A 22,503-nucleotide genomic window follows, 5' to 3' on the forward strand; every position below is an offset into this window, starting at 1 on the left:
TGTGTTAGCTGATTCTTACAGTCAAATAGTTAATAACATTGCATTTACACTACTTAAATATACATACATACACATAATTCAAGAAATATACATATATAACACTTTAATATATAACACTTATATCATTGAAAAAATACACATATACATATTAATGAATAAACATATACGTGCATATAACTAAATAAATCAAACAAAAAAAATATTAGTAAAGTAGGAAAAGGTGTGAAAAAAAAAATTAAAAATAATAAACTGAATGTTAAGAACAAATAATGTTTGTATGTTAAACAAAAAAAAAGAGAAATAACTTAGTAAAACATATACAGAAATATTTAATAAACAATATAATTTATAAACTTATATACATACATATATAATATAGCATACTATATGTATTTTAAAATAAAATGTGTATTAAATATAACTTATTTTCCTTAAGATCCCCTAGCCTAACCTCTAAGACTACATTTGTAGATATAGTCGAATATTAAATGTATTTTTTTGAAAAAAGAAATTAAAAGAAAACCTATTGTATTCCACAACATGGCCTTCTAGAAGAGATTGTTTTTGTCTTTTTATTAAAGTTTGGTTTTTTCTTACGAGCAAAAAGAAAAAAAATACAAACCAACAAATTGTAAATTTATTCTATTTAAGATTTGTACTTGTCGTATATTTTATTAAAACAAAATAAAACAACAAAATCACTGACGAACAATTCAATTATACATACATTTTTGTAGTTGCCTTATTTGAATATGTACATATTATTATTACTAAACCAAAAAAAAAACATCACATTCAATTCTTATTTGATTTCATTTCAATAAAAATTTGTCAAAGACATGGAGACAAATTCATCCGCACATCCATAAAAAAACGAGCAGAAAAAATACATCAAATCTCTATTCACAGCACATTTGCATTTCAAGTAAAGTTATTTTTTCTTGTAATTTTAGTTGTATTTTTTCTTGTCAATAAAACTATTTTTACATACACATGATGACAAAATAAAGAACCAAACGCCATCTACATTACATTACACCAATTTCTTTGGTTGTTTGTCTTTGTTTCATTTCCGGGGAGGGTGGAAAAATGAATTCTTAACTTATTTTGCATTTCTATTGAGAATCAACGGCATAAATTTTCTATTTCCGTTATGGATGAACATCACTGTGGCCTTTCTTTGAGTTGTATGGTCACCGGTTTGCTGGGTTTGTTGATCAACAATGTTATGACGTCCATATCCTCATCATCACCTTTCCATTCAATTTCAAAGTTGCGAATTAACTGTAAAGAAGAAGAAGATGATGGTAGAAAAATTGCTTTGAATTTAAAGTGAATAAAGATGATCTCTAACTTCAATGGTTGAAATTTATAAAAAGCCCCTTTTGGGAATACCGAACTTTTTATACCCTCCACCACGAATTCCATCGAAGTAAATAGGAACAATTAGTTATGAAAGCTCTTCCTCTAATTGCATGCAGGAGCAGAGTATTTTAACTTATAATACTCCTATTAGAAGAGCTCATATGGGGCGTCATCGTTGTTCTTTCCCAACCTTGGACCTCTGGCAACACACAATAATAAATTAAATATAATATAAAAATTAAATATGAGGTTGAAACCTAAAACATTGCGTGTGCGTTCAAAAAAACAAAAACAAAATACATGTATTTCAATTTCAAATATATGTATTTTGTTTTTGTTTTTTTTTTTTTTTTTTTTGTACGCACACGCAACGTGCAATGTTTTAGGTTTCGACCTAATCGGTTCGAAAACTTGACAAAAACGCTCGGAATACATAAACTTGGGTTCGTGGGGTACTAAACTTAAACCTGGATATATACGGATAGTTTTTTGCAAGTATGTTTTCAATCTTTTGGGAACACATAATTTCAATCAACAAACAATTCGGTAGAAATTGTGACTAAAATCGTCAAAAAATCTTAAATGGGGGCTACCATTTTATAGCCTCAAAAAGTGGGCAAATACTGTCTGAATTTTTGCAAGAGATGTTTTGTACCTGTTATAATGTTTTGTACCTTTAGTGAAGACCAAATTTCAGTTACTCCGGTTGAATAACTTGGCTAAAACTTTCAAAATACCTAAAATCGGGAGGAACCGTTCTATGTTGGCTATATGAACACCGACAAATTGTTGCGGGAAAGTTGTATACACCTAACGTAGACTAAACACCAACTTTCAACCCTTTCGGTGGGAAATTGAGGCTAAAACCTTCAAAGTACCGAAAATCGGGAGGTACCGTTCTATGGGGGTTATACGAAGACGTAGACTTATAACGAACAAGTAAAAAAGTATCAGTCGACTTTGCCGACAGAGATATACCCTCAGCCCGTTCAACAGATATTTTGCGTAGCATTTTAGTGACATTTTTAAATTATAGGGGGAACTACCGAACTGAAACTAAGTTTGGACAAAATATGACGAAGGCCAAAAATTTGGATCAAATCGGTTAATCGGTTCGTGGTGCCATAGGGGTTTTGCACCTTTCGGTCTGTTTTCTCAAGAAGTATGAATTTGTCCCTGAAAAAACTTTTACCGTCGTAATGGAGGCAGCGAATTCAAGTTTCTTCAACAAAAATCGAAGTGATTCGAGAGCAGGTCTTAGAGTGAACTTATCCGAAATTTTGTGTGGGAGGTACACGAAGGAGTGTACAAATGTAGTCCATATTCGAACCTGATCTATATCTGGTAGATATATTAGGACGTGTAAAGTATGGCCCAAATCGGTCACTCCCTTCGAAAGTAATCGTGCGGACAATGTTCTTTTCTAAGGATGTATGGACTTGCCCCTGATGAAACTTGTACTGTCGTATGGAGGGCAGCGATTACAAGTTATTACAACAAAAATTAAAACCATTCGAGAGCAGATCCTAAACTGAACTTTTTCGAAATTTTGAGTGGAATGTACCCGAAGGAGTGAACCGATTGAGCTCATAGTAAAACGTAATCTAAGTGTGGTAGAAATTTTACGATGTACAAATTATGGGCCAAATCGGTTACTCCCTTCAAGAGTTATCGTGCGCACAAATTTTCCGAACATTTTCGGACTTTTGTGGGGGAGGTACTGGAAGGCGTGGACCGATATAACCCATCTTCGAACTTAAACTAAGTTTGGGCAAAATATTACGAAAGCCACATTTTGGACAGAATCGGTTGATCCGTTCGAGAGTGGCTAAATCCACTCCTAATTGTCTGAATCACATTTCGTCCAAACATACTTGGGGTCTAAAACCATTATTTCGATGAACACATTTTGCCCGTATGAAAGTGTATATACCCTCGTTAGCATAAATGCTGAGGGTATAAAAATATGATCTCTAACATCAATTGTTGAAATTTACAAAAAGCCCCTTTTGGGAACACCGAACTAAATTTCCTTTTTGGGAACATACCCTCCACCACGAACTGCATTGAAGTAAATAGGAACCATTACTTTAATTTCGTTTATGAAAGCTCTTCCTCTAATTGAATAAACTTGGGTTCATGGGGGACTAAACTTAAACCTGGATATAAACGGATAGTTTTTTGCAAGTAAGTTTTCAGTCTTTTGGGAAGACAAAATTTCTTGAAATTTTTCCTGTTAGGGCGAAGATCATTCTTAATGATTTTTATTAATTTTCTTGTTTAGAGTTTAGCTTGATGATCGAAAATTTTTTGCAAGTGAAAAAGGAAAGCCAACGACTCGAACCCACATAGTCACCAAATTACGGGACCTGGTTTCGCTGTTAGTTGAGCAGCTCTTCAGACGTATCGACTTTCAATCAACAAACAATTCGGTAGAAAATTTGACTAGAGTCGTCAAAAATTCCCCAAGGAAGACTTAATACCAAATTTCAACCATTTCGGGGGGATACCTCCACAACCTTCAAAATACCAAAAACCCGGAGGTACTGTTGTATGGGGGCTATATGAAGATTTCAGTTGGAAAGTTTTATACTACCACAGAAGACTAAAAAATTTCAGCCATTTCGGTGGGATATTGAGGCCATAACTTTTAAAATTCCGAAAATGGGAAGGTACCGTTTGTGGGCGCTATATGAAAACCTGGACCTATACCGACAAATTGCTGGTGGAAATTTGTATGCCCCCAACGAAGACTAAGTAACAAATTTCAGCCATTTCGGTGGGATATTGAGGTCACAACATTCAAAATACCGAAAATCGGAAGGCTACATGAAGTTGTAATCCTATAGCGAGAAGTTTCGGTGGTAAAGTTCTATACCATAAATGTAAAGTAAATACCAATTTTCAGACATTTCGGTGGGATATTGAGGCCACAACCGAAAGTCGGGAAAGACTTTTCTATGAGGGCTATATTAAGGGTGGACCTATACCGACAAATTTCAGGTGGAAAGTTTAATACCACCAACGAAGACTAATACTATTCAATGGGATATTAATTCCACAACCTTCAAAATACCGAAAATCGGGATGTACCTTTCTATGGGGGCTATATGAAGATGTAGACCTATACCGACAAATTTCATTTGGAACCTTTTTTTATCCCAGTGAAGACTAAAGGCCAAATTTAAGCCATATCGGTGGAATATTGAGGACACAACCTTCAAAATACCGAAAATCGGGTGGTACCGTTCTATGGGAGCTATATGGAGACGTGGACCCATACCTACAAATTTCAGATGGAAAGTTTTATATTCCCCACGTAGTCTAAGTAATAAATTTCAGCCATTTCGGTGGGATATTAAGGACACAACCTTCAAAATACCGGAAATCGGGGGGTAACGTTCTATGGGGCCTATGTGAAAGCTTGGACCCATATTTTAAAATTTCAGGTGAAAAGTTTTATACACCAAATTTCAACACTTTCGGTGGAGAATTGATGCTACAATCTTCAAGATACTGAAAATCGGGAGATTCCGGTCCAAGGAGGCTATATGGAGACGTGGACCTATACCGACAAATTTCAGGTGGAAAGTTTTTTACCCCTAACGTAAGCTAAATACCAAATTTCAGCCATTTCAATTGGATATTGAGACCACAACCTTCAAAATACCGAAAATCAGGAGGTACCGTTCTATGGGGGGTATATGAAGGCGTGGAGTTATACCAACAAAATTCAGGTGAAAAGTTGTAACGTAAACTTAATAAGAAATTTCAGCCATTTCTGTAGGATATTGAGGCCAGAACCTTCAAAATATCAAAAGTCGAGAGATACCGTTTTATGTAGGATATATGAAGAAGAGGACCTATAACGACAAATTTCAGGTGGAACGTTTTATGCTCCCAATGAAGACTAAATCGGGAGTAACGGTTCTGTGGGGGCTATATGAAGATGTATACCTATACCGACAAATTGGAGGTGGAAAGTTGTATACCACTAACGAAGACTAAGTACCAAATTTCCGCCATTTTGGTGTGATAATGACCCTAAAACCTTCAAAATACCGAAAATCTGGAGATACCGTTCTATGGGGGCTATATGAAGGATAGTCATTTACCACTAAAGTAAACTTTATACCAAATTTCTGTGGGATATTGAGGCCACAACCTTCAAAATACCGGAAATCGGGAGGTACTGTTCTACGGTTATATGAAGGTGTGGACCTACACCTAGGTAGGATATTGAGGCCAGAACCTTCAAAATATCAAAAGTCGAGAGATACCGTTCTATGTGGGATATATGAAGAAGAGGACCTATACCGACAAATTTCAGGTGGAATGTTTTATGCTCCGGAAATCGGGAGGTACTGTTCTACGGTTATATGAAGGCGTGGACCTATACCTACAAATTTCTGGAGGAAAGTTTTATACCTCTAATGTTGACGAAATGATATTGAGGCCGCAACCTTCAAAATGTCTTAAAAAATTGCGAGCTGTATCTTGATTTCAACAGGCGGACGGACAGACATGGCTATTTCGATTTTTTGCAGAGATATTGGGGCCACAACCTTCAAAATACCGGAAATCACGAGGTACTGTTCTATAGAGCCTATATGAAGGCGTGTACCTATACCTGCAAATTTCTGGTGGAAAGTTTTATACCAATACCAAATTTCAGCCATTTCTGTGGGATATTAGGGCCGCAACCTTCAAAATATCTTAAAAAATTGCGATCTGCACCTTGATTTCCACAGGCGGACGGACGACTTAGAATTTTATGTTGATCAAGAATATAAATACTTTAGAGGGTCTCCGACGAATATTTCTATGTGTAACGTTTGGAAGAACAATTACGATGTTCAAAGATTGGGCCGAATTGACCACTCCCTTTAAGATCCACGATCGGTGGCCGTATGATTGTTACAGCTTTAGGGTAATTATGCCAGTCAGTGTGGGCTTACCACACTTAAAAATAATTTTTTCGTAATAAAAGCCGCGAGGACTAACTGCCTTGCAAATGTCAAAACTATTCTTAACATGTCCATAAATTGAAGTGTTAAAGAAATATTACGATGCGCAAATGTTGAACTAATGTAAACCACTGTTTCCGATAACTATTATAGCCACTATCTAACTATCATAGCCACTAGGCGCCTTGGTTGGTCACCATGGATTTTTTTTAACTTTATGTAAGCAAGCATGTAAACAGGACCACAAGAAATATATTCGGTAAAAAATTGCGAACGATCCTCGAACAGCCCTTAAGCAAAAATATTGAACTTTTGTGAGGAAGGTACCCGCATATGTTTTTCTTCTTAGAACTCGATGAACGTTTGGATAAAAAAAGTTTCGGCACAATCGGATACTCAATTCGTACATTTTCGTCCTTATCAGCCGTTTGAGTTGGTGCGGCAGGGTCATTTGAGTTTTTGGGACAATATCTCAAGAAGTATGGACATGCCTGCAAAGAAAATTGTACCGTCGGAGAAGGGACCGCAAACACAACCTGCTGCAAAAAATTTCATGACGATCCGGGAAACGTTCCTAAACTGCACTGGTATGACATTTTTTAAATTGCTAGCCCATATTCGAAGGTGATCTATGTTTGGACTTAATAATGCGATAAACAAATCGGTTGATCCGTTCGAGAGTTATCGTGCGGTCGATTTTAGTAAAAATTTTTTAACTTTAGTGGGAGAGGTAACCGAAGGAGTTGAACAGTATTGTCCATCTTCGGACTTGATCTAAGTTTGGACAAAATATTACGAGAACTAAACCAAAGAAGAGAATTATTATCGGGTGCAACAACCAACCAGCCAGACAGACAGACGGACAATGCTAAATGTTCTCCAAATTGTCTGAAAAGGATTTCTGTATATACCCTCGCTAGCCTAAAGGCTGAGGGTATAAAAAATATACTTACCCTTAGCAACAGCGTCAAAATATTTTGTTCTGCCAGTCTTCGAGCAATACACGATCTCATACCATGTCCAAATGGCAATACCAAATATGGATTAATTAAACCTTTGGCCTCACCAAGCCAACGATCAGGATTAAACGCCAAAGGATTTTCAAAATTATGCTGCAGGCGGCATGCAACCATGTTTTGGGTGACAACAACAGTCTAAAACAAAAACACTTTAAATAAATAAAAACGCACAAAACAAAATAATAGCAAAACTTACATCCTTGGGTACCAGATAACCACTAAATATCATATCATTCGAGAGAATACGTCCAACACCCACTGAAATGGGATTTAAACGAAATACCTCCTTCAGCGTAGCTCTGGTAAAGGGGATACCAGAATTTAAACTCTCTCCCAATAGAGGAGATGATCTATTCGGTAACGCCTTACAACTTTCTGCATAAAGACGTTTTTGTACCTCCGGATGCCTTGAAATATGATACAAAGCAAAAGCCGTGGTATATGATGTAGTATCCACACCGGCCAACAGCAGATCAGCAGCCATACCCACAACATCATTTAAATCTAAATTTGGATTTTTTAAATATTGTTCCACCAAACTTGTTCTACTCAAAGAACAAGGACTTTCCGTCACATCGTCTGAGGTATCTTTGAAAAAGGCTAGCTTTTGTGAAACCAAATCGACAGCCACACTTTCCATATATTCTTGGGCTTTGCGTAATTTCTTATAGGGTCCGGTTTCATAGTGGCGCCAAAGTCCCAGACCTTGATCCGTCGGCAGTATGTTGCTATTGGTTGTCTCTGCTGCCCACATTAGTTTGGAGGAACGTGAATTCGGCACTTGTTCTTCATCCGAGAATGAATTTAAACGTTCGCCAAATGTAACCAGACATGTTACTAAGGGAAGGTGGTATTAAATATGGGTTATCTGAAATGTTTTATGAAATGTTTCTTTGGACTTACATACTTACATTCTAAATTTAGCCTGGCCAGTCTGGGTAACATGTCAACATTTTCAGATTTTGGCAAGTAGTCCAAAAACTCTTTGGTAACCGCATCAATTTCCAATAAATAGCTGCGCACATTTCTTGGGGCACTGATTTCTTTTTGTAGCTCGGATCTCAGGCGCCACCATTCAGCGCCATTTCTGAAAATGTTAAAATTTATATGTGAAGGAGAATCTAAAGGACACAACTTGGATTTTTTCATAGATTTAGAACCAATCATAGAGAATTTTTAGACGATTTTTTGGAGCCACAAAAGAGGACAATAAACGTGGATTTTTTAAGAATTTTTGGAGCATCCAAAGAGGACAATAATCGTGGATTTTTTGAAGAATTTTTCCAGCCACCAAAGAGGACAATAAACGTGGATTTTTTAAAGAATTTTTCCAGCCACCAAAGATGACAATAAACGTGGATTTTTTAAAGAATTTTCCAGCCACCAAAGAGGACAATAAACGTGGATTTTTTAAAGAATTTTTCCAACACCAAAGAGGACAATGAACGTGGATTTTTAAAGATTTTTTCCAGCCACCAAAGAGGACAATAAACATGGATTTTTAAAGATTTTTTCCAGCCACCAAAGAGGACAATAAACGTGGATTTTTTAAAGAATTTTTCCAGCCAACAAAGAGGACAATAAACGTGGATTTTTTAAAGAATTTTTCCAGCCACCAAAGAGGACAATAAACGTGGATTTTTTAAAAATTTTTTCCAGCCACCAAAGAGGACAATAAACGTGGATTTTTTAAAGAATTTTTCCAGCCACCTAAGAGGACAATAAACGTGGATTTTTTAAAGAATTTTTCCAGCCACCAAAGAGGACAATAAACGTGGATTTTTTAAAGAATTTTTCCAGCCACCAAAGAGGACAATAAACGTGGATTTTTTAAAGAATTTTTCCAGCCACCAAAGAGGACAATAAACATGGATTTTTAAAGAATTTTTCCAGCCACCAAAGATTACAATAAACGTGGATTTTTTAAAGAATTTTTCCAGCCACCAAAGAGGACAATAAACGTGGAATTTTTAAAGAATTTTTCCAGCCACCAAAGAGGACAGTAAACGTGGATTTTTTAAAGAATTTTTCCAGCCACCAAAGAGGATAATAAACGTGGATTTTTAAAGAATTTTTCCAGCCACCAAAGAGGACAATAAACGTGGATTTTTTAAAGAATTTTTCCAGCCACTAAAGAGGACAATAAACGTGGATTTTTTAAAGATTTTTTCCAGCCACCAAAGAGGACAGTTAACGTGGATTTTTTAAAGAATTTTTCCAGCCACTAAAGAGGACAATAAACGTGGATTTTTTAAAGATTTTTTCCAGCCACCAAAGAGGACAGTTAACGTGGATTTTTTAAAGAATTTTTCCAGCCACTAAAGAGGACAATAAACGTGGATTTTTTAAAGATTTTTTCCAGCCACCAAAGAGGACAGTTAACGTGGATTTTTTAAAGAATTTTTCCAGCCACCAAAGAGGACAGTAAACGTGGATTTTTTAAAGAATTTATCCAGCCACCAAAGAGGACAATAAACGTGGATTTTTTAAAGAATTTTTCCAGTCACCAAAGAGGATAATAAACGTGGATTTTTAAAGAATTTTTCCAGCCACCAAAGATGACAATAAACGTGGATTTTTTAAAGAATTTTTCCAGCCACCAAAGAGGACAATAAACGTGGATTTTTTAAAGAATTTTTCCAGCCACCAAAGAGGACAATAAACGTGGATTTTTTAAAGAATTTTTCCAGCCACCAAAGAGGACAATAAACGTGGATTTTTTAAAGAATTTTTCTAGCCACCAAAGAGGACAATAAACGTGGATTTTTTAAAGAATTTTTCCAGCCACCAAAGAGGACTATAAACTTGGATTTTTTAAAGAATTTTTCCAGCCCCCAAAGAGGACAATACACGTGGATTTTTTAAAGAATTTTTCCAGCCCCCAAAGAGGACAATAAACGTGGATTTTTTAAAGAATTTTTCCAGCCACCAAAGAGGACAATAAACGTGGATTTTTTAAAGAATTTTTCCAGCCACCAAAGAGGACAATAAACGTGGATTTTTTAAAGAATATTTCCAGCCACCAAAGAGGACAATAAACGTGGATTTTTTAAAGAATTTTTCCAGCCACAAAAGAGGACAATAAACGTGGATTTTTTAAAGAATTTTTCCAGCCACCAAAGAGGACAATAAACGTGGATTTTTTAAAGAATATTTCCAGCCACCAAAGAGGACAATAAACGTGGATTTTTTAAAGAATTTTTCTAGCCACCAAAGAGGACAATAAACGTGGATTTTTTAAAAAAAATTTCCAGCCACCAAAGAGGACAATAAACTTGGATTTTTTAAAGAATTTTTCCAGCCACCAAAGAGGACAATAAACGTGGATTTTTTAAAGAATTTTTCCAGCCACCAACGAGGACAATAAACGTGGATTTTTTAAAGATTTTTTCCAGCCACCAAAGAGGACAATAAACGTGGATTTTTTAAAGAATTTTTCCAGCCACAAAAGAGGACAATAAACGTGGAAGTTTTAAAGAATTTTTCTAGCCACCAAAGAGGACAATAAACGTGGATTTTTTAAAGATTTTTTCCAGCCACCAAAGAGGACAATAAACGTGGATTTTTTAAAGAATTTTTCCAGCCACAAAAGAGGACAATAAACGTGGATTTTTTAAAGAATTTTTCTAGCCACCAAAGAGGACAATAAACGTGGATTTTTTAAAGAATTTTTCTAGCCACCAAAGAGGACAATAAACGTGGATTTTTTAAAGAATTTTTCCAGCCACCAAAGAGGACAATAAACGTGGATTTTTTAAAGAATTTTTCCAGCCACCAAAGAGGACAATAAACGTAGATTTTTTAAAGAATTTTTCTAGCCACCAAAGAGGACAATAAACGTGGATTTTTTAAAGAATTTTTCCAGCCACCAAAGAGGACAATAAACGTGGATTTTTTAAAGAATTTTTCCAGTCACCAAAGAGGACAATAAACGTGGATTTTTTAAAGAATATTTCCAGCCACCAAAGAGGACAATAAACGTAGATTTTTTAAAGAATTTTTCTAGCCACCAAAGAGGACAATAAACGTGGATTTTTTAAAGAATTTTTCTAGCCACCAAAGAGGACAATAAACGTGGATTTTTTAAAGAATTTTTCTAGCCACCAAAGAGGACAATAAACGTGGATTTTTTAAAGAATTTTTCCAGCCACCAAAGAGAACTATAAACTTGGATTTTTTAAAGAATTTTTCCAGCCACCAAAGAGGACAATAAACGTGGATTTTTTAAAGAATTTTTCCAGCCACCAAAGAGGACAATAAACGTGGATTTTTTAAAGAATGTTTCTAGCCACCAAAGAGGACAATAAACGTGGATTTTTTAAAGAATTTTTCTAGCCACCAAAGAGGACAATAAACGTGGATTTTTTAAAGAATTTTTCTAGCCACCAAAGAGGACAATAAACGTGGATTTTTTAAAGAATTTTTCTAGCCAACAAAGAGGACAATAAACGTGGATTTTTTAAAGAATTTTTCTAGCCACTAAAGAGGACAATAAACGTGGATTTTTTAAAGAATTTTTTTAGCCACCAAAGAGGACAATAAACGTGGATTTTTTAAAGAATTTTTCCTGCCACCAAAGAGGACTATAAACTTGGATTTTTTAAAGAATTTTTCCAGCCACCAAGAGGACAATAAACGTGGATTTTTTAAAGAATTTTTCCAGCCACCAAAGAGGACAATAAACGTGGATTTTTTAAAGAATATTTCCAGCCACCAAAGAGGACAATAAACGTGGATTTTTTAAAGAATTTTTCCAGCCACCAAAGAGGACAATAAACTTGGATTTTTTAAAGAATTTTTCCAGCCACCAAAGAGGACTATAAACTTGGATTTTTTAAAGAATTTTTCCAGCCACCAAAGAGGACAATAAACGTGGATTTTTTAAAGAATTTTTCCAGCCAACAAAGAGGACAATAAACGTGGATTTTTTAAAGAATTTTTCCAGCCTCCAAAGAGGACAATAAACGTGGATTTTTTAAAGAATTTTTCCAGCCACCAAAGAGGACAATAAACGTGGATTTTTTAAAGAATTTTTCCAGCCACCAATGAGGACAATAAACGTGGATTTTTTAAAGAATTTTTCCAGCCACCAAAGAGGACAATAAACGTGGATTTTTTAAAGAATTTTTCTAGCCACCAAAGAGGACAATAAACGTGGATTTTTTAAAGAATATTTCCAGCCACCAAAGAGGACAATAAACGTAGATTTTTTAAAGAATTTTTCCAGCCACCAAAGAGAACTATAAACTTGGATTTTTTAAAGAATTTTTCCAGCCACCAAAGAGGACAATAAACGTGGATTTTTTAAAGAATTTTTCTAACCACCAAAGAGGACAATAAACGTGGATTTTTTAAAGAATTTTTCTAGCCACCAAAGAGGACACGTGGATTTTTTAAAGAATTTTTCAAGCCACCAAAGAGGACAATAAACGTGGATTTTTTAAAGAATTTTTCTAGCCACCAAAGAGGACAATAAACATGGATTTTTTAAAGAATTTTTCCAGCCACCAAAGAGGACAATAAACGTGGATTTTTTAAAGAATTTTTCTAGCCACCAAAGAGGACAATAAACGTGGATTTTTTAAAGAATTTTTCTAGCCACCAAAGAGGACAATAAACGTGGATTTTTTAAAGAATTTTTCTAGCCACCAAAGAGGACAATAAACGTGGATTTTTTAAAGAATTTTTCTAGCCACCAAAGAGGACAATAAACGTGGATTTTTTAAAGAATTTTTCTAGCCACCAAAGAGGACAATAAACGTGGATTTTTTAAAGAATTTTTCCAGCCACCAAAGAGGACAATAAACGTGGATTTTTTAAAGAATTTTTCCAGCCACCAAAGAGGACAATAAACGTAGATTTTTTAAAGAATTTTTCTAGCCACCAAAGAGGACAATAAACGTGGATTTTTTAAAGAATTTTTCCAGCCACCAAAGAGGACAATAAACGTGGATTTTTTAAAGAATTTTTCCAGTCACCAAAGAGGACAATAAACGTGGATTTTTTAAAGAATATTTCCAGCCACCAAAGAGGACAATAAACGTAGATTTTTTAAAGAATTTTTCTAGCCACCAAAGAGGACAATAAACGTGGATTTTTTAAAGAATTTTTCTAGCCACCAAAGAGGACAATAAACGTGGATTTTTTAAAGAATTTTTCCAGCCACCAAAGAGAACTATAAACTTGGATTTTTTAAAGAATTTTTCCAGCCACCAAAGAGGACAATAAACGTGGATTTTTTAAAGAATTTTTCCAGCCACCAAAGAGGACAATAAACGTGGATTTTTTAAAGAATGTTTCTAGCCACCAAAGAGGACAATAAACGTGGATTTTTTAAAGAATTTTTCTAGCCACCAAAGAGGACAATAAACGTGGATTTTTTAAAGAATTTTTCTAGCCACTATAGAGGACAATAAACGTGGATTTTTTAAAGAATTTTTTTAGCCACCAAAGAGGACAATAAACGTGGATTTTTTAAAGAATTTTTCCTGCCACCAAAGAGGACTATAAACTTGGATTTTTTAAAGAATTTTTCCAGCCACCAAGAGGACAATAAACGTGGATTTTTTAAAGAATTTTTCCAGCCACCAAAGAGGACAATAAACGTGGATTTTTTAAAGAATATTTCCAGCCACCAAAGAGGACAATAAACGTGGATTTTTTAAAGAATTTTTCTAGCCACCAAAGAGGACAATAAACGTGGATTTTTTAAAGAATTTTTCTAGCCACCAAAGAGGACAATAAACGTGGATTTTTTAAAGAATTTTTCCAGCCACCAAAGAGGACTATAAACTTGGATTTTTTAAAGAATTTTTCTAGCCACCAAAGAGGACAATAAACGTGGATTTTTTAAAGAATTTTTCTAGCCACCAAAGAGGACAATAAACGTGGATTTTTTAAAGAATTTTTCCAGCCACCAAAGAGGACAATAAACTTGGATTTTTTAAAGAATTTTTCCAGCCACCAAAGAGGACTATAAACTTGGATTTTTTAAAGAATTTTTCCAGCCACCAAAGAGGACAATAAACGTGGATTTTTTAAAGAATTTTTCCAGCCAACAAAGAGGACAATAAACGTGGATTTTTTAAAGAATTTTTCCAGCCTCCAAAGAGGACAATAAACGTGGATTTTTTAAAGAATTTTTCCAGCCACCAAAGAGGACAATAAACGTGGATTTTTTAAAGAATTTTTCCAGCCACCAAAGAGGACAATAAACGTGGATTTTTTAAAGAATTTTTCCAGCCACCAAAGAGGACAATAAACGTGGATTTTTTAAAGAATTTTTCTAGCCACCAAAGAGGACAATAAACGTGGATTTTTTAAAGAATATTTCCAGCCACCAAAGAGGACAATAAACGTAGATTTTTTAAAGAATTTTTCCAGCCACCAAAGAGAACTATAAACTTGGATTTTTTAAAGAATTTTTCCAGCCACCAAAGAGGACAATAAACGTGGATTTTTTAAAGAATTTTTCTAGCCACCAAAGAGGACAATAAACGTGGATTTTTTAAAGAATTTTTCTAGCCACCAAAGAGGACACGTGGATTTTTTAAAGAATTTTTCAAGCCACCAAAGAGGACAATAAACGTGGATTTTTTAAAGAATTTTTCTAGCCACCAAAGAGGACAATAAACATGGATTTTTTAAAGAATTTTTCCAGCCACCAAAGAGGACAATAAACGTGGATTTTTTAAAGAATTTTTCTAGCCACCAAAGAGGACAATAAACGTGGATTTTTTAAAGAATTTTTCTAGCCACCAAAGAGGACAATAAACGTGGATTTTTTAAAGAATTTTTCTAGCCACCAAAGAGGACAATAAACGTGGATTTTTTAAAGAATATTTCCAGCCACCAAAGAGGACAATAAACGTAGATTTTTTAAAGAATTTTTCCAGCCACCAAAGAGAACTATAAACTTGGATTTTTTAAAGAATTTTTCCAGCCACCAAAGAGGACAATAAACGTGGATTTTTTAAAGAATTTTTCTAGCCACCAAAGAGGACAATAAACGTGGATTTTTTAAAGAATTTTTCTAGCCACCAAAGAGGACACGTGGATTTTTTAAAGAATTTTTCAAGCCACCAAAGAGGACAATAAACGTGGATTTTTTAAAGAATTTTTCTAGCCACCAAAGAGGACAATAAACATGGATTTTTTAAAGAATTTTTCCAGCCACCAAAGAGGACAATAAACGTGGATTTTTTAAAGAATTTTTCTAGCCACCAAAGAGGACAATAAACGTGGATTTTTTAAAGAATTTTTCTAGCCACCAAAGAGGACAATAAACGTGGATTTTTTAAAGAATTTTTCTAGCCACCAAAGAGGACAATAAACGTGGATTTTTTAAAGAATTTTTCTAGCCACCAAAGAGGACAATAAACGTGGATTTTTTAAAGAATTTTTCTAGCCACCAAAGAGGACAATAAACGTGGATTTTTTAAAGAATTTTTCCAGCCACCAAAGAGGACAATAAACGTGGATTTTTTAAAGAATTTTTCCAGCCACCAAAGAGGACAATAAACGTAGATTTTTTAAAGAATTTTTCTAGCCACCAAAGAGGACAATAAACGTGGATTTTTTAAAGAATTTTTCCAGCCACCAAAGAGGACAATAAACGTGGATTTTTTAAAGAATTTTTCCAGTCACCAAAGAGGACAATAAACGTGGATTTTTTAAAGAATATTTCCAGCCACCAAAGAGGACAATAAACGTAGATTTTTTAAAGAATTTTTCTAGCCACCAAAGAGGACAATAAACGTGGATTTTTTAAAGAATTTTTCTAGCCACCAAAGAGGACAATAAACGTGGATTTTTTAAAGAATTTTTCCAGCCACCAAAGAGAACTATAAACTTGGATTTTTTAAAGAATTTTTCCAGCCACCAAAGAGGACAATAAACGTGGATTTTTTAAAGAATTTTTCCAGCCACCAAAGAGGACAATAAACGTGGATTTTTTAAAGAATGTTTCTAGCCACCAAAGAGGACAATAAACGTGGATTTTTTAAAGAATTTTTCTAGCCACCAAAGAGGACAATAAACGTGGATTTTTTAAAGAATTTTTCTAGCCACTAAAGAGGACAATAAACGTGGATTTTTTAAAGAATTTTTTTAGCCACCAAAGAGGACAATAAACGTGGATTTTTTAAAGAATTTTTCCTGCCACCAAAGAGGACTATAAACTTGGATTTTTTAAAGAATTTTTCCAGCCACCAAGAGGACAATAAACGTGGATTTTTTAAAGAATTTTTCCAGCCACCAAAGAGGACAATAAACGTGGATTTTTTAAAGAATATTTCCAGCCACCAAAGAGGACAATAAACGTGGATTTTTTAAAGAATTTTTCTAGCCACCAAAGAGGACAATAAACGTGGATTTTTTAAAGAATTTTTCTAGCCACCAAAGAGGACAATAAACGTGGATTTTTTAAAGAATTTTTCCAGCCACCAAAGAGGACTATAAACTTGGATTTTTTAAAGAATTTTTCTAGCCACCAAAGAGGACAATAAACGTGGATTTTTTAAAGAATTTTTCTAGCCACCAAAGAGGACAATAAACGTGGATTTTTTAAAGAATTTTTCCAGCCACCAAAGAGGACAATAAACTTGGATTTTTTAAAGAATTTTTCCAGCCACCAAAGAGGACTATAAACTTGGATTTTTTAAAGAATTTTTCCAGCCACCAAAGAGGACAATAAACGTGGATTTTTTAAAGAATTTTTCCAGCCAACAAAGAGGACAATAAACGTGGATTTTTTAAAGAATTTTTCCAGCCTCCAAAGAGGACAATAAACGTGGATTTTTTAAAGAATTTTTCCAGCCACCAAAGAGGACAATAAACGTGGATTTTTTAAAGAATTTTTCCAGCCACCAAAGAGGACAATAAACGTGGATTTTTTAAAGAATTTTTCCAGCCACCAAAGAGGACAATAAACGTGGATTTTTTAAAGAATTTTTCTAGCCACCAAAGAGGACAATAAACGTGGATTTTTTAAAGAATATTTCCAGCCACCAAAGAGGACAATAAACGTAGATTTTTTAAAGAATTTTTCCAGCCACCAAAGAGAACTATAAACTTGGATTTTTTAAAGAATTTTTCCAGCCACCAAAGAGGACAATAAACGTGGATTTTTTAAAGAATTTTTCTAGCCACCAAAGAGGACAATAAACGTGGATTTTTTAAAGAATTTTTCTAGCCACCAAAGAGGACACGTGGATTTTTTAAAGAATTTTTCAAGCCACCAAAGAGGACAATAAACGTGGATTTTTTAAAGAATTTTTCTAGCCACCAAAGAGGACAATAAACATGGATTTTTTAAAGAATTTTTCCAGCCACCAAAGAGGACAATAAACGTGGATTTTTTAAAGAATTTTTCTAGCCACCAAAGAGGACAATAAACGTGGATTTTTTAAAGAATTTTTCTAGCCACCAAAGAGGACAATAAACGTGGATTTTTTAAAGAATTTTTCTAGCCACCAAAGAGGACAATAAACGTGGATTTTTTAAAGAATTTTTCCAGCCACCAAAGAGGACAATAAACGTGGATTTTTTAAAGAATTTTTCTAGCCACCAAAGAGGACAATAAACGTGGATTTTTTAAAGAATTTTTCTAGCCACCAAAGAGGACACGTGGATTTTTTAAAGAATTTTTCAAGCCACCAAAGAGGACAATAAACGTGGATTTTTTAAAGAATTTTTCTAGCCACCAAAGAGGACAATAAACATGGATTTTTTAAAGAATTTTTCCAGCCACCAAAGAGGACAATAAACGTGGATTTTTTAAAGAATTTTTCTAGCCACCAAAGAGGACAATAAACGTGGATTTTTTAAAGAATTTTTCTAGCCACCAAAGAGGACAATAAACGTGGATTTTTTAAAGAATTTTTCCAGCCACCAAAGAGGACAAAAAACGTGGATTTTTTAAAGAATTTTTCCAGCCACCAAAGAGGACAATAAACGTGGATTTTTTAAAGAATTTTTCTAGCCACCAAAGAGGACAATAAACGTGGATTTTTTAAAGAATTTTTCCAGCCACCAAAGAGGACAATAAACGTGGATTTTTTAAAGAATTTTTCCAGCCACCAAAGAGGACAATAAACGTGGATTTTTTAAAGAATATTTCCAGCCATCAAAGAGGACAATAAACGTAGATTTTTTAAAGAATTTTTCTAGCCACCAAAGAGGACAATAAACGTGGATTTTTTAAAGAATTTTTCCAGCCACCAAAGAGGACAATAAACGTGGATTTTTTAAAGAATTTTTCCAGCCACCAAAGAGGACAATAAACGTGGATTTTTTAAAGAATATTTCCAGCCACCAAAGAGGACAATAAACGTGGATTTTTTAAAGAATTTTTCTAGCCACCAAAGAGGACAATAAACGTGGATTTTTTAAAGAATTTTTCCAGCCACCAAAGAGGACAATAAACGTGGATTTTTTAAAGAATTTTTCCAGCCACCAAAGAGAACTATAAACTTGGATTTTTTAAAGAATTTTTCCAGCCACCAAAGAGGACAATAAACGTGGATTTTTTAAAGAATTTTTCCAGCCACCAAAGAGGACAATAAACGTGGATTTTTTAAAGAATGTTTCTAGCCACCAAAGAGGACAATAAACGTGGATTTTTTAAAGAATGTTTCTAGCCACCAAAGAGGACAATAAACGTGGATTTTTTAAAGAATTTTTCTAGCCACCAAAGAGGACAATAAACGTGGATTTTTTAAAGAATTTTTCTAGCCACCAAAGAGGACAATAAACGTGGATTTTTTAAAGAATTTTTCTAGCCACTAAAGAGGACAATAAACGTGGATTTTTTAAAGAATTTTTCTAGCCACCAAAGAGGACAATAAACGTGGATTTTTTAAAGAATTTTTCCTGCCACCAAAGAGGACTATAAACTTGGATTTTTTAAAGAATTTTTCCAGCCACCAAGAGGACAATAAACGTGGATTTTTTAAAGAATTTTTCCAGCCACCAAAGAGGACAATAAACGTGGATTTTTTAAAGAATATTTCCAGCCACCAAAGAGGACAATAAACGTGGATTTTTTAAAGAATTTTTCTAGCCACCAAAGAGGACAATAAACGTGGATTTTTTAAAGAATTTTTCTAGCCACCAAAGAGGACAATAAACGTGGATTTTTTAAAGAATTTTTCCAGCCACCAAAGAGGACAATAAACTTGGATTTTTTAAAAAATTTTTCCAGCCACCAAAGAGGACTATAAACTTGGATTTTTTAAAGAATTTTTCCAGCCACCAAACAGGACAATAAACGTGGATTTTTTAAAGAATTTTTCCAGCCAACAAAGAGGACAATAAACGTGGATTTTTTAAAGAATTTTTCCAGCCTCCAAAGAGGACAATAAACGTGGATTTTTTAAAGAATTTTTCCAGCCACCAAAGAGGACAATAAATGTGGGTTTTTTAAAGAATTTTTCCAGCCCCCAAAGAGGACAATAAACGTGGATTTTTTAAAGAATCTTTCCAGCCAACAAAGATGACAATAAACGTGGATTTTTTAAAGAATTTTTCTAGCCACCAAAGAGGACAATAAACGTGGATTTTTTAAAGAATTTTTCTAGCCACCAAAGAGGACAATAAACGTGGATTTTTTAAAGAATTTTTCCAGCCTCCAAAGAGGACAATAAACGTGGATTTTTTAAAGAATTTTTCCAGCCACCAAAGAGGACAATAAATGTGGGTTTTTTAAAGAATTTTTCCAGCCCCCAAAGAGGACAATAAACGTGGATTTTTTAAAGAATCTTTCCAGCCAACAAAGATGACAATAAACGTGGATTTTTTAAAGAATTTTTCTAGCCACCAAAGAGGACAATAAACGTGGATTTTTTAAAGAATTTTTCTAGCCACCAAAGAGGACAATAAACGTGGATTTTTTAAAGAATTTTTCCAGCCACCAAAGAGGACAATAAACTTGGATTTTTTAAAGAATTTTTCCAGCCACCAAAGAGGACTATAAACTTGGATTTTTTAAAGAATTTTTCCAGCCACCAAAGAGGACAATAAACGTGGATTTTTTAAAGAATTTTTCCAGCCAACAAAGAGGACAATAAACGTGGATTTTTTAAAGAATTTTTCCAGCCTCCAAAGAGGACAATAAACGTGGATTTTTTAAAGAATTTTTCCAGCCACCAAAGAGGACAATAAATGTGGATTTTTTAAAGAATTTTTCCAGCCCCCAAAGAGGACAATAAACGTGGATTTTTTAAAGAATCTTTCCAGCCAACAAAGATGACAATAAACGTGGATTTTTTAAAGAATTTTTCCAGCCACAAAGAGGACAGTAAACGTGGATTTTTTAAAGAATTTTTCCAGCCACCAAAGAGGACAATAAACGTGGATTTTTAAAGAATTTTTCCAGCCACCAAAGAGGACAATAAACGTGGATTTTTTAAAGAATTTTTCCAGCCACCAAAGAGGACAATAAACGTGGATTTTTTAAAGAATTTTTCCAGCCACCAAAGTATACAATAAACGTGGATTTTTTAAAGAATTTTTCCAGCCACCAAAGTATACAATAAACGTGGATTTTTTAAAGAATTTTTCCAGCCAACAAAGTATACAATAACCGTAGATTATTACAATATTTTTGGAGCCACCAAAGAGGACATTAAAGTGGATTTTTAAAAGCTTTTTGGAGCCACCAAAGTGGACTATAAACGTGGATTTGTTCACATGCTAGGATGACCTTAGATTCTGTTTACTAAGAGTTCACTAGATATTGGCTTCTTCACGTTCTTTTTTATTTAAGTGACTGTAAGAATTTATAACAAAACTGTACTTAAACCAATGATAATCAATATCCAATCGAATAAATGTTATAGTTCAGCAATTGCTTTTCAATTTTCTACTTCACTTGAATTCACTTACGTTGGCAATAAACCGGCGGAACGATAAATATGTGGACGATCTGTGCGATATTTGGCCAAGGCCAAATGACTTCTACGCAGGGGATAATCTTTACAATTCAATAGATTGGCTATATCTTGGGGATCATAAAGCCAGACAATATCCTGACCTGGAACCATGGTCTCCCTAACAATGGGACCATATTCTTGATATTTGTCATAGCCCGCCTTGTGTAACTCCAACCAAGTATAACTGCCCACAATGGGTAGATATTTGTAAAGATTTCCCAAACCGAAAATGCCACGAGGACCCGGTATATTTTCATAAAGTTTGGAAAATTTGAAATTTCTTTGTGTTACGTTAAAACCACGATTCACATTGCAAAGACACGGAGATTTAAAAAGAAAACGCCGCATTTTAAAACGATCTAATTTTCTATGTGTTCTATTTGCACTCCCGTTGTCCGCCTTTTAATTAATATTTTTCGTTTATTTGTTTCTTTGTTTGTGGTTTAGACAAAGGTAAACAAAGGTAGCTGATCCGCTCGCCGTTTTGTTTTGTTTCTTAATGTTTTCGACGAAAGACTAACAAATCTTGATTGACAAAAGGCAGGTGATGATGATAACAATAGCCCCGCACGAGCAAATGTTGAAAAAAATACTCACTCAGCTGGAACAGCATTTCGATTGTTGTTGTATTCGTAAGCGAAACAACTGATCAAAACAAAATAAATAAATTGAAAGCTATGGCTTTTTATGAGCTTTCAAGACTGGTTTTTGCCTGATATTCATGTGGATGTGGAGGGGAAGAATATTATGGAGACTTATCAATTTGAAGTGAGTGGAGCTTAGAGCGGCGAATAATGTTGTTTCACAGCCGTTAAATTCAAACATATAATTTGTAATATTAAAATACTAATTTATTGTCCATTTACGTCCATTAAAATTAAAACAAGTAAAAAAGCGTTAAGTTCGACCGGGCCGAACTTTTCATACCCTTCACCATAAAATATTCTGAACTAAAATGGAATAATTAGTTTTCATTCCAGTCCCCAACTTTACGTGGGTACGCTAAAATGTCAGATAATGTACATAAAATTCTTCATTCGGGAGGCCCTTTTTTATGGTGCCTATATCTAACTATGTATGTTGACAATTTTTGGTGGACTAAAAATTGGGAGGTACCGTTATATAGGGGTTATAATAAAACATGGACCTATGTTGACAGTTTTTGATGGGAGTCTTTAATGTCAAATAACTCCTAATTCGTTTAAAAATTGTAGCTAAAAT

At 34.3% G+C, this 22,503-nt stretch overlaps 1 protein-coding gene across 1 annotated transcript; it reads right to left on the reverse strand.

The window, feature by feature from the left end:
- Positions 1–636: 636 nt before the first annotated feature.
- Positions 637–21,857, reverse strand: dib (Cytochrome P450 302a1, mitochondrial). Its single transcript, XM_073984725.1, has 5 exons — positions 21,236–21,857; positions 8,263–8,438; positions 7,548–8,188; positions 7,286–7,486; positions 637–1,284 (listed from the first exon to the last, which is right to left on the reverse strand). The coding sequence occupies exons 1-5, from the start codon at positions 21,628–21,630 to the stop codon at positions 1,165–1,167; spliced, it is 1,533 nt and encodes a 510-aa protein (XP_073840826.1). The 5' UTR covers positions 21,631–21,857; the 3' UTR covers positions 637–1,164.
- Positions 21,858–22,503: the final 646 nt, after the last annotated feature.

Source organism: Musca autumnalis, unplaced genomic scaffold (genome assembly GCF_047663935.1).
Source record: "Musca autumnalis isolate F117 unplaced genomic scaffold, ASM4766393v1 scaffold_4, whole genome shotgun sequence".
Classification (NCBI taxonomy): domain Eukaryota; kingdom Metazoa; phylum Arthropoda; class Insecta; order Diptera; family Muscidae; genus Musca; species Musca autumnalis.